The following is a 14686-nucleotide window of genomic DNA, read 5'->3' on the forward strand; positions in this document are numbered from 1 at the left end:
AAGAGGAGTCAGAGGAGGAATGTGGCTTTGAGGAGGAGGAGAAAGACCAACCACAACAGGCATCCCAGGGTGCTCGTTGTCTCCTATCTGGTACCCGTAGTGTTGTACGTGGCTGGGGGGAAGAACATACCTTCATTGAGATCACTGAGGAGGAGGAACGGGAAATGAGTAGCTCGGCATCCAACCTTGTGCAAATGGGGTCGGTTTTTCATGCTGTCGTGCCTGTTGAGGGACCCTCGTATAAAAAGGCTGAAGGAGAACGACCTGTACTGGGTGTCCACGCTACTAGACCCCTGGTATAAGCAGAAAGTGGCGGAAATGTTACCGAATTACAACAAGTCGGAAAGGATGCAGCATTTGCAAAATAAATTAAAAAGTATGCTTTACACAGCGTATAAGGGTGATGTCACAGCACAACGGGAATCTAACAGGGGAAGAGGTGAAAGTCATCCTCCTCCTCCCACGACCATGCCGGCAAGGACAGGACGCTTTAAAGACATGTTGTTGATGGAGGACATGTGGAGCTTTTTAAGTCCTACGCATCGCCACAGCCCTTCGGGATCCACCCTCAGAGAACGACTCGACCGACAGGTAGCAGACTACCTCGCCTTAACTGCAGATATCGACACTCTGAGGAGCGATGAACCCCTTGACTACTGGGTGTGCAGGCTTGACCTGTGGCCTGAGCTATCCCAATTTGCGATAGAACTTCTGGCCTGCCCCGCTTCAAGTGTCCTGTCAGAAAGGACCTTCAGTGCAGCAGGAGGTATTGTCACTGAGAAGAGAAGTCGCCTAGGTCAAAAAAGTCTAGATTACCTCACCTTTATTAAGATGAATGAGGGATGGATCCTGAAGGGACTGACAGTGGGCGATGCATTAAAAAACTAAAAAAGGCCTCATGAGATGAGCTGCCTTGGGCTAAAAATGGTCCACACGCTGCTGTATTTTAGCTCTGAATGCCGGTTGACTTGCGTGACTTATCCGCCACCAACTAGGGTTCAAGCCGCAATGTTTTTGGGCACTTTCTGCCTGGGAAACAAACATCAATTTTTATGGCCGCTACAGCAGTGGCTGCAACAATACCTAATTTTTCAGGCATGTGCACATGCCTAATTTTTCGGCCCTCTGGTGCTGCACTGTGGCTTCAAAAACCAAACAAAAAAAAGGCACATAACAGGGATTAAACTGATAGGAATAGTACTACTTAACACACCACTCCTATCTGGTGGCACATTAGATTGCACACGCAGTGCCCCAAATTTGAAGTAGGAGGACCGACCAAGCATCTTTTTCCATCTCCCGGTTCCTAAAATCAATGCCATTTACACGTCCCCCGATAGGGCGCCAGCTCGTTATTCTCTTGGGCGCCAGCTCGTTATTCTGTTTTTCACTTTTTCACTTTACTAGGGACACTTTACTGCACTATGGGCACTTAGACCCACTCTTTGTCTTGCACACTGTTATTACTAGCCAGCATCTAGCCAGCATCTGTGATGGGAAATCAGGCAGTCATCTAAATGTTTAGATTGAGCTTTAGCTTAGAACACCCTTGAAGGTGTTTAAGGAGATTAGGCCTAGTTCAGAGGATTCTTCTTAGACCTCTCTGAGTCTTTATAGCCCTTCTACCTATCCAGCATTTCTGGAAACTAGCTAAGAGAAAGGGTGGCTGTGTGTCTGTGATACATTTAACTTTATATCACCTTACTGACACTTTATCACTCCGGTCTCCATACTCTCTGCCTATACCCATCTATTTAGAGGGAATTTCCTTGCCCCTGCCAATATTATATAATAGGTAATAGTATAACAGTCTCTATTCTGCTCGGTGTCAGTGTGTATCATGGTCTCTGAGGACAGGTGTCAATCCATATCTGCCAAGTGACCCTATGTAGGGGGAACAGTCTCTATTCTGCTCTGTGTATCATGGTCTCTGAGGACAGGTGTCAATCCATATCTGCCAAGTGACCCTATGTAGGGGGAACAGTCTCTATTCTGCTCTGTGTCAGTGTGTATCAGGGGCTCTGAGGACAGGTGTCAATCCAAATCTGCCAAGTGACCCTATGTAGGGGTAACAGTCTCTATTCTGCTCTGTGTCAGTGTGTGTCAGGGATCCTTAGGATAGGTGTCAATCCATATCTGCCAAGTGACCCTATGTAGGGGGAACATTCCCTATTCTGCTCTGTGTCAGTGCGTATCAGGGATCCTTAGGATAGGTGTCAATCCATATATGCCAAGTGACCCTATGTAGGGGGAATAGTCCCTATTCTGCTCTGTGTCAGTGTGGATCAGGGTCTCTGAGGACAGGTGTCAATCCATATGTCAAGGTGTCAATATGTCATATGTCAGGTGTCAATCCATATCCATTGTGATTTAGGAATGTTAGTTGATTTATGCCTTTTGTGGATTAAAACCAGACTCTGCATCAACTGTGTAATTTTCCATGGGAGTTTTGCCATGGATCCCCCTCCGGCATGCCCCAGTCCAGGTGTTAGTCCCCTTGAAACAACTTTTCCATCACTTTTGTGGCCAGAAAGAGTCCCTGCAGTACAGAGCTATCTACTTCCGGTTCAAAGGTCATCAACAACAAACTGCCTAAACTCCAAACAAGCTGGTCTTGGCCTTGTGTGGTCCACGCAAGTATGCATTTTACCTCACTCTAGTAAAAAAACAAAACAAAATAAAACAGCCACCTTCTTCGAAGCACATGGGGCACTGCCGATTCCGGCCCAGCCATGGCTTTTCCTGTTGCTATTTGCACGTTTATTACAACAAAAACATACGTTTGTTCATTCAGCCCGGGTTGGGCCACACTGTCCCTGACATTCAACATGTATTCACCCCATGTTCAACCTTTCACTAACAAGGGAGGCATTCGCAGTTTAGTCCGTATTCTCCCCTCATTCGGATACGGCAATTTTCCCTACTAACACGAATTTGGCCTATTTTAATCATACATAGCATCATAGTGATGCCTCAATTAGGTGCATGCATTCTGCTTACTGTGTTCGGCCCTCATTTGGTCATATCAATTTTAACATATGCAATTAATTTAGTCATTCTGCATTTTAATGTTTAATGCAATGCCATATATTTATTTTTCATATTTGCAGATTATTACTGGCCCATACAGCCTTGGTTATACTTGTCAGGATTGAGCAGATCAGCGTTTGTTACTTCTGTTCACCAGGCCTCTTCCAAATTCAGTATTTATATGTATGCTATGTCTGCCCTCAGGGTATTCAGGCATTGGGTGAGCCTACATTGTTTAGTAATCATATGGCTAGGTGTTGCAACTGATGGTCTAAATTGATGTCAGGCCCAAACTTGGGCCTATACATGTGTTTAGCATTTATGGTACTGCCTGTTAGTCTTATTTCACTGTTCATCACTACTTACATTGCTTAAGCCCTTTCTGGGCCTGGTTAAGTGTACTTTAACATAATGTTGGTCATAATTATGTCTGTTCTATGGTTATACGGACATATTCATGGCCCTAAACTAAATATGTTATTTTTACATAACATGTAAAATGTTCAAACACTCTCAGATCCTGATTAGAGTTGAGCGGACACCTGGATGTTCAGGTCCGGCGGGTTTGGCCAAACTTTGGAAAAAAAGTCCGGGTTCAGGATCGAACTTGACCCCGAACCCGAACCCCATTGAAGTCAATGGTGACCCGAACTTTTGGGCACAAAAATGGCTCTAAAAAACTCCTGGAAAGGGCTAGAGGGCTGCAAAAGGAAGTAAAATGGGGGTAAGAGTAGGACAAGTGCCCTGCAAACAAATGTGGATAGGGAAATCACTTAAAATATCAAATTCCAAAGAACTTTCTCACGCTGTGTAAAATGACACAGGGCACTCTGTTTGGCTGGATTTCAAGCTAACCGATCAGACATGCCCCTACTATCTGGGTCACATGCTGCACTGGCCAATTACAGCCATGCCATTAGTAATCATGGCTGTGATGGCTTCTTAGGGCACACAAGTCAAACACTTGTTGATTGGCTGCCCTGCAGCCTTTCAAAACGCATCATTAAATCGCTGAACACCGAACTCCAACTCAAACATACAGTGATATTTCCGTGTTTCAAAAAATGTTTAATGTTAGGTACAAACCCGAACTTTTCAGTTCAGGTTCGCTCAAATCCTGATGCCTATACACACCTCAATTCGCTGTCTGAGCCTGAACTGGATCCTCTAGTTGAAGCCCTGTCTGTTGGCACTTGAGGTTGCACTTTGTGGGGGGGACTCTGTCACAGTGCATCCGGAGCTCTGCAGACAGCAAGGTGAGACCTAGCTGGGTTTGAACTCACAGCTCCAGTATCCCAGTCAGGTTCTCTACCATGCTATCCACCAGGCGGATTCAGTATCTCTCTGCATTATTCTGCTTCCTGACTCCTTTCCTGGATGGAGCAGTGCTGATCCCCCTGCAGCTCTTACCAATTAGGGTCAGCTGCTCCTAATCAGCAGGCTGTAATAGCCAGCTCTGCCTAAGACCTAGTATCTGGTCAATTTGTTTGTTTGGTGTTTCCTGCTGGATCTTTGTTTCTCTGCTGACTGATTTCTTGGACTCTGACCTCTGCCTGCCTTACTGACTACGATACTCTGCTGCCAGCACTGACTGCTGCTTCTCGTCTGACCCTGCCTTTTGGATTACCCCTTTATCTGTACTCTGTTTTAGTTTTTTTGCCTCCTCCTTGTGCCATCTCCTGCAACTTGGCTCCAACTCCTGGTAAACGGTTACAACCTGCTAATTCTCATATTGCCCTTAAATGGCTACCCCACTACTCATGAATCACAATGAGCTCTCTTAGCCTTCTACTCCTCTACCTTGACATTTCTCACTAGGCCTTCACTTACATAAGCTTCATTCAGTCCCAGGCTGGCTTACAGCTACAATCTAATGTTGTCCTTCCTGGTGCTCTGGTGTTATATGTTGCCCTATTATACTACCTATATCACGCCGTGTAAAAATAAAAATACATAAATAAAACCAGATCGAAAAATAAAATTAAATAGTCCTTGCAAAAGGCCCTCAATGGGACTTTGCAACGTCCATTTACATGACCCTCAGTGTGCAACATATCATATCATGTTGCACCTATTTCAGCCCTTCATTGGGCTTTTCATTTATATAACATCCACTTACAAAATATTGATAAACTAATCATACCTTACCTTTCACTAGGTCATCCTCCTGGGGAAACTGTATCCTTCATTACGTACGTTGTCCCTACACCACTCTGGTTCAGCAGTATCTATTAGGCGGGATCATCATCACCTACATAGGACACAGCCTAAAAATACTCAACCGTCATAACGGTCTTGGGGTACTTACCTGATCGCCGTCATTCCCCCGGCTGTGATCAGCATTTCTCCCGGTCTGGGGGGACTGCCTGTCTGCCCAGACAGTCTCCCTGCAGCAGATCAGGACCCCGCGGCCACGTGATCGCTCGATCAGATGACCGCAATAGGTGCCTGTGTATCTGCCTGCAGGGGGACTGTCTGTGCTGACAGGCAGTCTCCCTGCAAGTGGAAAATCACAAATAAAGTAAAAAAAAAAAAACAGTAAAAAATGAATAAATATGTGTGTGTGTATATATATATATATTCATACTAAGTGTATTTTTATATACATATATTAATATAAAAATACACTTCTAATTAAATTACACACGCATATATATATATATATATATATATATAAATATCAAAATACACTTAGAATGAAATGATATATATCTATGTATAAATAAATAAAAATAATACGAAATATACATATGTCCATATACATAATTACATAAATATACATGTAGACTTCCAATATATAAATATGTATATATATTTAAATTATACGTGCATATTTATGTAATATTATTACACAATTAAGTAATTTTATTGATTGCAATTTGAGGGACATGCCTGAGTACCCAGGCCGAAAGTCCAGAGAATTTAATTTGCAAGCACTGTGTTTAACCCTGTAACTTTCTATAACACTCTAAAACCTGTACATGAGGGGTACTGTTTTACTCGGGAGAATTCACTAAACACAAATATTAGTCTTTCAAAACAGTAAAACATATCACAGTGATGATATGGTCAGTGAAAGTGATTTTTTTTTGCATTTTTCTCACACAAACGGCACTTTCACTGATGATATCATTGCTGTGATAGGTTTTACTGTTCTGAAACACTATTATTTGTGTTCAGCGAAGTCTCCTGAGTATAACAGTACCCCACATGTAGAGGTTTTATAGTGTTTTTGAAAGTTACAGGGTCAAATATAAGGCTTGATTTTACTTTTTTATTGACATTTGTCGGATTGGTAATGTTGCCTTTGAGAGGGTATGGTAGCCCAGGAATGAGAATTACACCCATGATGGCATACCATTTGCAAAAGAAGACAACCCAAGGTATTGCAAATGGGGTATGTTCAGCCTTTTTTAGTAGCCACTTAGTCACAAACACTGGCCAAAGTTAGCGTTTTTTGCATTTTTAACACACAAAAAAATTTAAATGCTAACTTTGGCCAGTGTTTGTGACTAAGTGGCTACTAAAAAAGACTGGACATACCCCATATTGAATACCCTTGGTTGTCTACTTTAAAAAAATATGTACATGTGGGGTGTGATTCAGGGATTTATGACAGATAAGTGTTACAATGTCACTATTGATAAATGTAAAACAGGGCCGGCGCCACCTGTAAGGCGACCTAGGCAGCCGCCTAGGGCGCAACTTACCAGGGGGCGCCGGATCCCTGTCCCCGCTGCGCCTCCTCATGCTGCGCCGCCTGAGCGCTTTAACAAGCCCCAGGCGGCGCAGCACTGCTGCACGGAGGGCGGGCGGGTTTGAGTGACCGGCAGGAGGGAAGCGCAGAGCGCTCCCTCCTGCCGGTCTCTCCATGTAGCGTGGCCGGGCGGCGCGGAACGCGGGACAGGAACCTTTGTTTCCTGTACCCGGCCGCCGGCGGAATGACAGGAAGTGCTCACTGAGTGAGCATTTCCGGTCATTCCGCCGGCGGCCGGGTACAGGAAACAGAGGTTCCTGTCCCGTGTTCCGCGCCGCCCGGCCACGCTACATGGGCAGGAGGGGAGGGTAAGGACCACTAAGGGGGGGGGGGTTGTAAGGACCACTAAGAAGGGGGGGGTTGTAAGGACCACTAAGTGGGGGGGTATAAGGACCACTAAGGGGGAGGGGGGTATAAGGACCACTAAGGGGGAGGGGGGTATAAGGACCACTAAGGGGGAGGTGGGGTATAAGGACCACTAAGGGAGGGGGGATATAAGGACCACTAAGGGAGGGGGGATATAAGGACCACTAAGGGAGGGGGGGGTAAAAGGACCACTAGGGGAGTGATGGGGGGGATAAGGACCACTATGGGAGGGAGGGGGGGGATAAGGACCACTAGGGGAGGGGGATAAGGACCAGTAGGGGAGGGGGGATAAGGACCACTAAGGGGGGGAAGGACCACCAAAGGGGGGTAAGGAGGGAGGACTACTAAGGAGAGGGGAGGAGGGTGATTACCACTAAGGGGGTGGGGGGAGTAGGGGAAGGTCTACTAAGGGGTTTGGGAGAGGGAGGATCACTAAGGGGTTTGGGAGAGGGAGGACCACTAAGGAGGGGGGAGTGAGAAGACCACCAAGGGGGACTGCAGAGGGACAGGGGGCCAAGGGAGAGCACTAAGTGACAGAAGGGGAGAACACGGAGGGACAGAAGGGAAGGGGAAATCAATAATTGAGGGGAGAGCACTATGAATTTTTTAAAAAAAAGAAAGAGCTGTTCCCCTCCCAGTCTCTATCCTACCCCACAAACCCTCTCTTTTACACTACACACATACACAATGCACCCCCCCCACACAGAAACATACAATGCATTCCTACTCACACACAGACACACCCGAAACACACAATGCATCCCTTACGTTCTCTTACATAATTAATGCACCCCTTACAGACACACACTGCATTCAATTACATACAATGCATTCCTACTCACACACACACACACACACACACTCAGAAACATACAATGCATTCCTTACACGCAAACACACACTACATCCCCTATAAACACACTACATCCCTTACACAAATTGCACACATAAAACATCCCCAACTCATGGATGGGCCATGTAGGTGGATTTATGGGTGGGCATTGTAGGCGTATGCCCCCTGGGGGCCCAGACCTTGAGCTGTGTAAGGGACCCTAAAAAATGGAGCTGCTTCCTGTTCGTTAATTGTTGTGAGCACTGTTAAAAACAGTCTCCAGAGAGCCTCTTCTACACCAGACCTGTGGAGCCAGACTGAGCCCATCAGCCTCTTGTCCTCATCTGGTGGTAAGTAGGCAATCCAATATATTATTAGTGGCACTAATCTCTAATTTACCTCACATTAAATGGATACTATAGTCACCAGAAGCACTACAGCATAATGTAGTGGTTCTGGTGTCTATAGCCTGTGCCTGTAGGCTTTTTAATGTAAACACACTGTCTTTTCAGATAAGACACTTTGTGAAGACTGGCGTTGGCCCATATGGCAGAGCATATGGGCGGGGCATTGTGATGTCACATGGTGGGCGGCAAATTTTTTTTTGCCTAGGGCGGCAAAAATCCTTGCACCGGCCCTGATGTAAAAAATGTATATATTGAAAGAGCAATTTCCTGCTTGTACTTATAGCCCAATAACTTGCAAAAAAAAAAAAAAAGCAAAAAGCATGTAAACACTGGGTGTTTTTAAACTCAGGACAACATTTTGAATCTATTTAGCATTTTTCTATTAGCTTTTGTAGATAATTAAAAGATTTTCAAGTAAAAGTCAAAAAACATGTTTTAGTTTTTTTAAATTTTTCACATTTTATTATTTTTTTTAAATTAAAATCAATGACATGATACAAAAAATGGTATGTACATTAAGTACATATTTTATTTTAATTTTAACTTTATTGTGATTTATTACACCAAAAAAAGAACAAGTAACAGAAGGCGCTCAATACACGTCTACAATATGTAAATGCTAAAACTTTAAAAAGCGGCTCCCTTATAAAGTGCAATAGCTCATAAAACACTAAAAAACGACAATATAGAAAAAAAGGGTGCGCTGTGCCTTTAAGACAAAGATTGTGCAATATTTCTTTAAAAAACAATGTAAAATATTTGTGCTATAGTAATTCACAATATTTATATTATGAGTGTGGTATTATCTTGATACACACGTGAACATACACAAAAGTGCAAATGTGCTGATATCTCTGATATCACAGTGCTTAAGTGCAACACAAAATTCAAAAAAATGAAGTGGATACAATACCCAGCTGTATATACCCTCGATTGGGTTACTTCAAATTACTTGTGCATATGTATGAAAATAAAAAGAAAAGTGCATAGCGTAATACAGTCAAATAAATATAGCATATGGAGACAATCTCTCTATGGGTACACTCACAAGTGGGGAGCAGATAAGCCTGCTCCAACTGTATCCGCTTTGTATATGAAAGATACACAGGACGGCAGCAGCTTGAAAACGAAAAATAACTTTAATATCTGCAAGATTCCACAGTATAAAACGATGTCACTTAGCTCCCTTAATCCTCCTCTGGACAAAATGTTCGGTGTGGTTGCCGGCAAACGCAATACCGCAGACACTTCCTGGAGGCGGGGCTTTCGTGACGTAACCACGGGACCGTGGTTACGTCATGTGGTTACGTCACGTGGTTACGTCACGTGGTTACGTCACGAAAGCCCCGCCTCCAGGAAGTGTCTGCGGTATTGCGTTTGCCGGCAACCAAACCGAACATTTTGTCCAGAGGAGGATTTTCTTTTATACTTTTCTTACTTTTCTTTTTATTTTCATACATATGCACAAGTAATTTGAAGTAACCCAATCGAGGGTATATACAGCTGGGTATTGTATCCACTTCATTTTTTTGAATTTTGTGTTGCACTTAAGCACTGTGATATCAGAGATATCAGCACATTTGCACTTTTGTGTATGTTCACGTGTGTATCAAGATAATACCACACTCATAATATAAATATTGTGAATTACTATAGCACAAATATTTTACATTGGTTTTTAAAGAAATATTGCACAATCTTTGTCTTAAAGGCACAGCGCACCCTTTTTTCTATATTATTGTGATTTATTGTTAGAAGTTAAATTTAAATTTATTTTATCGGTTCCAGACTGCTTTCTTTACCTGATCATCTGCTTCAATATTGCTGCATACCTGTTTTCCTACTTTCTACCATGGAAGCTAACCTTTTGAAGATATTGGCACAGTGACATTATTTCAGTGACAATTACTACAATGGACCCAGTTTTTTTTTTGTATTTTTTTTACTTTACTTTAGTTTCCATCATGTCCACCTTGAATTCTCATTATAGTGAATAACCATGATCGTTGTAGTTTAATTCCTTCTAAGCAGAGCAGTCACGTAAGGTGGAAAGCTGACTCATTTATCAGTATTTCATCTCACTGTAATTTTGAAATAAATGCAAATAACGCACAGCTATGTGCAGGCTGACCCGTCCATAGAATTCGATGGGGCCATGGCTCCAGGTGGCACACTGGCAGGGGCGTCATTTTGCTGCCCCTGTCATCATCTGAAACAGGAGTTCTGTGTGAAGGTTGTGCGCTGCAGTGCTGTAACATCACGACCGGGCCCTTTCTATTCATAGGGAGAGCTGGCAGGAAGTGACAGCCTCTCACTTCCTCCGAGCTCACACACACTGAGACCGGATCTAGATAGGGACAACAGGCCCCCAACTCCCACCAGCCACAGCCATCAGAAGATAATATACTGCAGGGTGTTTTTTTTTTTCATAATGTGTGTGTATATCTGTGTCTAGTGTGTGTATCTGTGTGCGTGTGTAGCTGTGTGTATGTGTATCTGTGTGTATGTATCTGTGTAGTGTGTTTATCTGTATATTTGAGTGTGTGTATGTATGTCTGTATCTGCATGTGTGTCAGTGTTTGATACACATACTGACGCAGATGCAAAAACACACATAAAGTTGCACAGACACACTGATACACATGCAGATATATAGACACGCAAATACAAACACTGCCACACATGCAAATACATAGAAAAACAGATACAATCACTGACACACATACAGACACACAGGTACAAACACTGACACACATGCATATACACAGACACAGTGTATAGGTAAGTGTATTGGCAGTGCACACACAGACACACGCTACATCCCCAGCACACAAAGACATACTATATCCCCAACATGCACACAGACACACACTACATCCCAAGCACACACAGACGCACACATACAGGCCCACACTTCATCCTCAGCACATACACACATTACATCCTCAGCACACACACTCCATCCTCAGCACACACACACACACACAATTACATCTTCAGCACACACATTACATCCCCAGCACACACATTACATCCCCAGCACACACATTACATCCCCAGCACACAGACACATACTACATCCCCAGCACACACAGACATATACTACATCCCCACCACACACACACACTACATCCTCAGCACACACACACACACAATTACATCCTCAGCACACACATTACATCCCCAACACACACATTACATCCCCATCACACACAGACACATACTACATCCCCAGCACACACAGACACATACTACATCCCCAGCACACACAGACACACACTACATCCCCAGCACACACAGACACACACTACATACCCAGCACACATACTGCAGACATACACTTCATCCCCAGCAAACACATACATTTCATCCCCAGCACACAGTTAGACATACACTTCATCCTCAAAACACACACAGAGACACATTTTATCCCCAGCAAACACTTAGACACACACTTCACCCACAGCACATACACAGGCACAAACTTCACTTTTGGGGGTGGGGAGGGTGCCACATTTCACCCTTGCAGTACAATGTCTTGGGCCTGCTCTGGCTATATGAACCCTAGATCAAATATTGCTACCATTTTAAATACTGCTTCCAACAATGCAAGATGATCAGCATGTACTACCAAATTATAATGTATGTTGATCTGTTAATATTATTAGCTATATTGTCACCTGGAGTTTAGACGATTGGTTTTGCTTATTATCCTCCTGGCAAGAAGAGTTCCGGAGGTTGTATAACCCATTCAGTAGAGAACATGAATTATCCTGCTGTAAGACAAAGCGAAAATATATGTAAATGGATGTAAAAAATGTTATGGTAGCGAGGAGAGAATAAAGAGTTAGAAAGCACATTATTGAGACATTTCAAGCACAATAGCAACTACAGCCCACTATTAATTTTCAGTCATTGAAAGCTGGTCATTCACATTTCTTTGCATTACTCATAGTGAGGTTTCTGAAGTTTGTTAGGTAAAGTCACTGATACATGATGAGGAGAAAAGATAATCAAGTTAAACTTTTCTTCATTTGTCTAAAATAAAATTCAGTAAAATTTATCACATCTGAACAATATCCTACATCTAGAATCCATCAAATAACAATTGGCTTGTATTGAAGGTGAAGACATTTTGGCCATGAAAAACACATATTGATGGTTTTCATTTCAAGAATTCAGAGTATTGAATAGACTAGTGCATTATTCTAATTCATCCAAATGTAGGCCAGTTGGTAGTTTGGCCACATTTCTGTACCTCTGAAGTGCCATAGGAACATAACTGAGAAAACAACTAGGGAGATTGACAAGAATGTGTATTTGCTTCAGCATTCTAGTTCCACCCATGCCACCAAACAGAGAGAATTAATGACAACAATAGCTGGTTGATTGCTAAGGGACAGCCACTAAATATTATTCACAGATAAAGTGTGCAGTGATCAACGGACGGGGAGAGGGGGGGGGGGGGGGGGGGGGGGGGATGGTGGTTAGAAGCAGTGAAAAAAACCCAAAAAAAGCCATACAACATATTTATATATTTAACTGAACACTGTAGGGTCAGGAACACAAACATGTATTCCTTACCCTATAGTATTAAAACACCATATAGCCCCCTGCCTCCCCAAACTCCACTTAACCAAAGTAAAAACTCACCTGTATTCCAGTGCTGCCTCCTTGGCTGAGATCATCAGAATTACCAATCTCAGCCAATCCAATGCTTTCCTATAGGTGTATTTAGGCAGCAATGTAAACAGTGACTTTTCTCTGAAAAGTCAGTTTTTACATCAAAAAGCCTGCAGGGACTGACTATACTCACCAGAGCCACTACACTACGTGTTCTGGTGACTATAGTGTCCCTTAAATTATATATATATATATAACTAATAATTAGGAATCTGGCACTCTGCATTAATATAGTTGGAATACAAATAACCACGGTGCTGCACAGCGTAGGGTTACACAGAGAATGAAAAAACAAGAGCACTCAGGGGATTTTACAAAAATATTGTGTTATATTAAAAAAATAGAGTGCTCTCATTTTTTCATTCTCTGTGTGTATATATACACACTGAACAAAATTATAAACGCAACACTTTTGGTTTTGCCCCCATTTTTCATGAGCAGAACTCAAAGTTCTAAGACTTTTTCTATGTATACAAAAGGCCTATTTCTCTCAAATATTGTTCACAAATCTGTCTAAATCTGTGTTAGTAAGCACTTTTCCTTTGCTGAGATAATCCATCCACCTCACAGGTGTGGCATATCAAGATGCTGATTAGACAGCATGATTATTGCAAAGGTGTGCCTTAGGCTGGCCACAATAAAAGGCCACTCTAAAATGTGCCGTTTTATCGCACAGCACAATGCCACAGATGTCGCAAACTTTGAGGGAGTGTGCAATTGGCATGCTGACTGCAGGAATGTCCACCAGAGCTGTTGCCCATGAATTGAATGTTCATTTCTCTACCATAAGCCATCTTTAAAGGTGTTTCAGAGAATTAAGCAGTGCATCCAACCGGCCTCACAACCGCAGACCACGTGTAACCACACCAGCCCAGGACCTCCACATCCAGCATCTTCACCTCCAAGATCATCTGAGACCAGTCTCCCGGACAGCTGATGCAATAATCGGTTTGCATAACCAAAGAATTTCTGCACAAACTGTCAGAAACCGTCTCAGGGAAGCTCATCTCCATGCTAGTCGTCCTTATCGGGGTCTCGACATGACTGCAGTTCGTCATCGTAACCGACTTGAGTGGGCAAATGCTCACATTTAATGGCGTCTGGCACTGTAGAGAAGTGTTCTCTTCACGGATGAATCCCGGGTTTTCACTGTACAGGGCAGATGGTGTGTATGGCGTTGTGTGGGTGAGCGGCTTGCTGATGTCAACTTTGTGGATCGAGTGGCCCATGATGGCGGTGGGGTTATGGTATGGGCAGGCGTATGTTATGGACAATGAACACAGGTGCATAAACAAAATTCTGAGGCCAATTGTTGTGCCATTCATCTACAAGCATCACTTCATGTTGCAGCATGATAATGCACGGCCCCATGTTGCAAGGATCTGTACACAATTCCTGGAAGCTGAAAACATCCCAGTTCTTGCATGACCAGCATACTCATCAGACTTGTCACCCATTGAGCATGTTTGGGATGCTCTGGATCGGCGTATACAACAGCATGTTCCAGGTCCAGCAACTTCGCACAGCCATTGAAGACGAGTGAACCAACATTCCACGGACCACAATCAACAACCTGATCAACTCTATGCGAAAGATGTGCTGCCCTGCGTG

The 14686-nt window shown here is 43.3% G+C and overlaps 1 protein-coding gene across 1 annotated transcript in view; it reads right to left on the reverse strand.

Annotated features, from left to right (window-relative positions):
• Nucleotides 1–14686, reverse strand: part of LOC134603354 (adhesion G protein-coupled receptor E1-like) — a 152376-nt gene that overhangs the window by 81520 nt on the left and 56170 nt on the right. Inside the window, exon 6 of the mRNA XM_063449226.1 lies at nucleotides 12073–12168. Coding sequence (XP_063305296.1) covers nucleotides 12073–12168 — 96 coding nt within the window. The remainder of the gene's footprint in view (nucleotides 1–12072; nucleotides 12169–14686) is intronic.

Source organism: Pelobates fuscus, chromosome 3, assembly GCF_036172605.1.
Source record: "Pelobates fuscus isolate aPelFus1 chromosome 3, aPelFus1.pri, whole genome shotgun sequence".
Classification (NCBI taxonomy): Eukaryota; Metazoa; Chordata; class Amphibia; order Anura; family Pelobatidae; genus Pelobates; species Pelobates fuscus.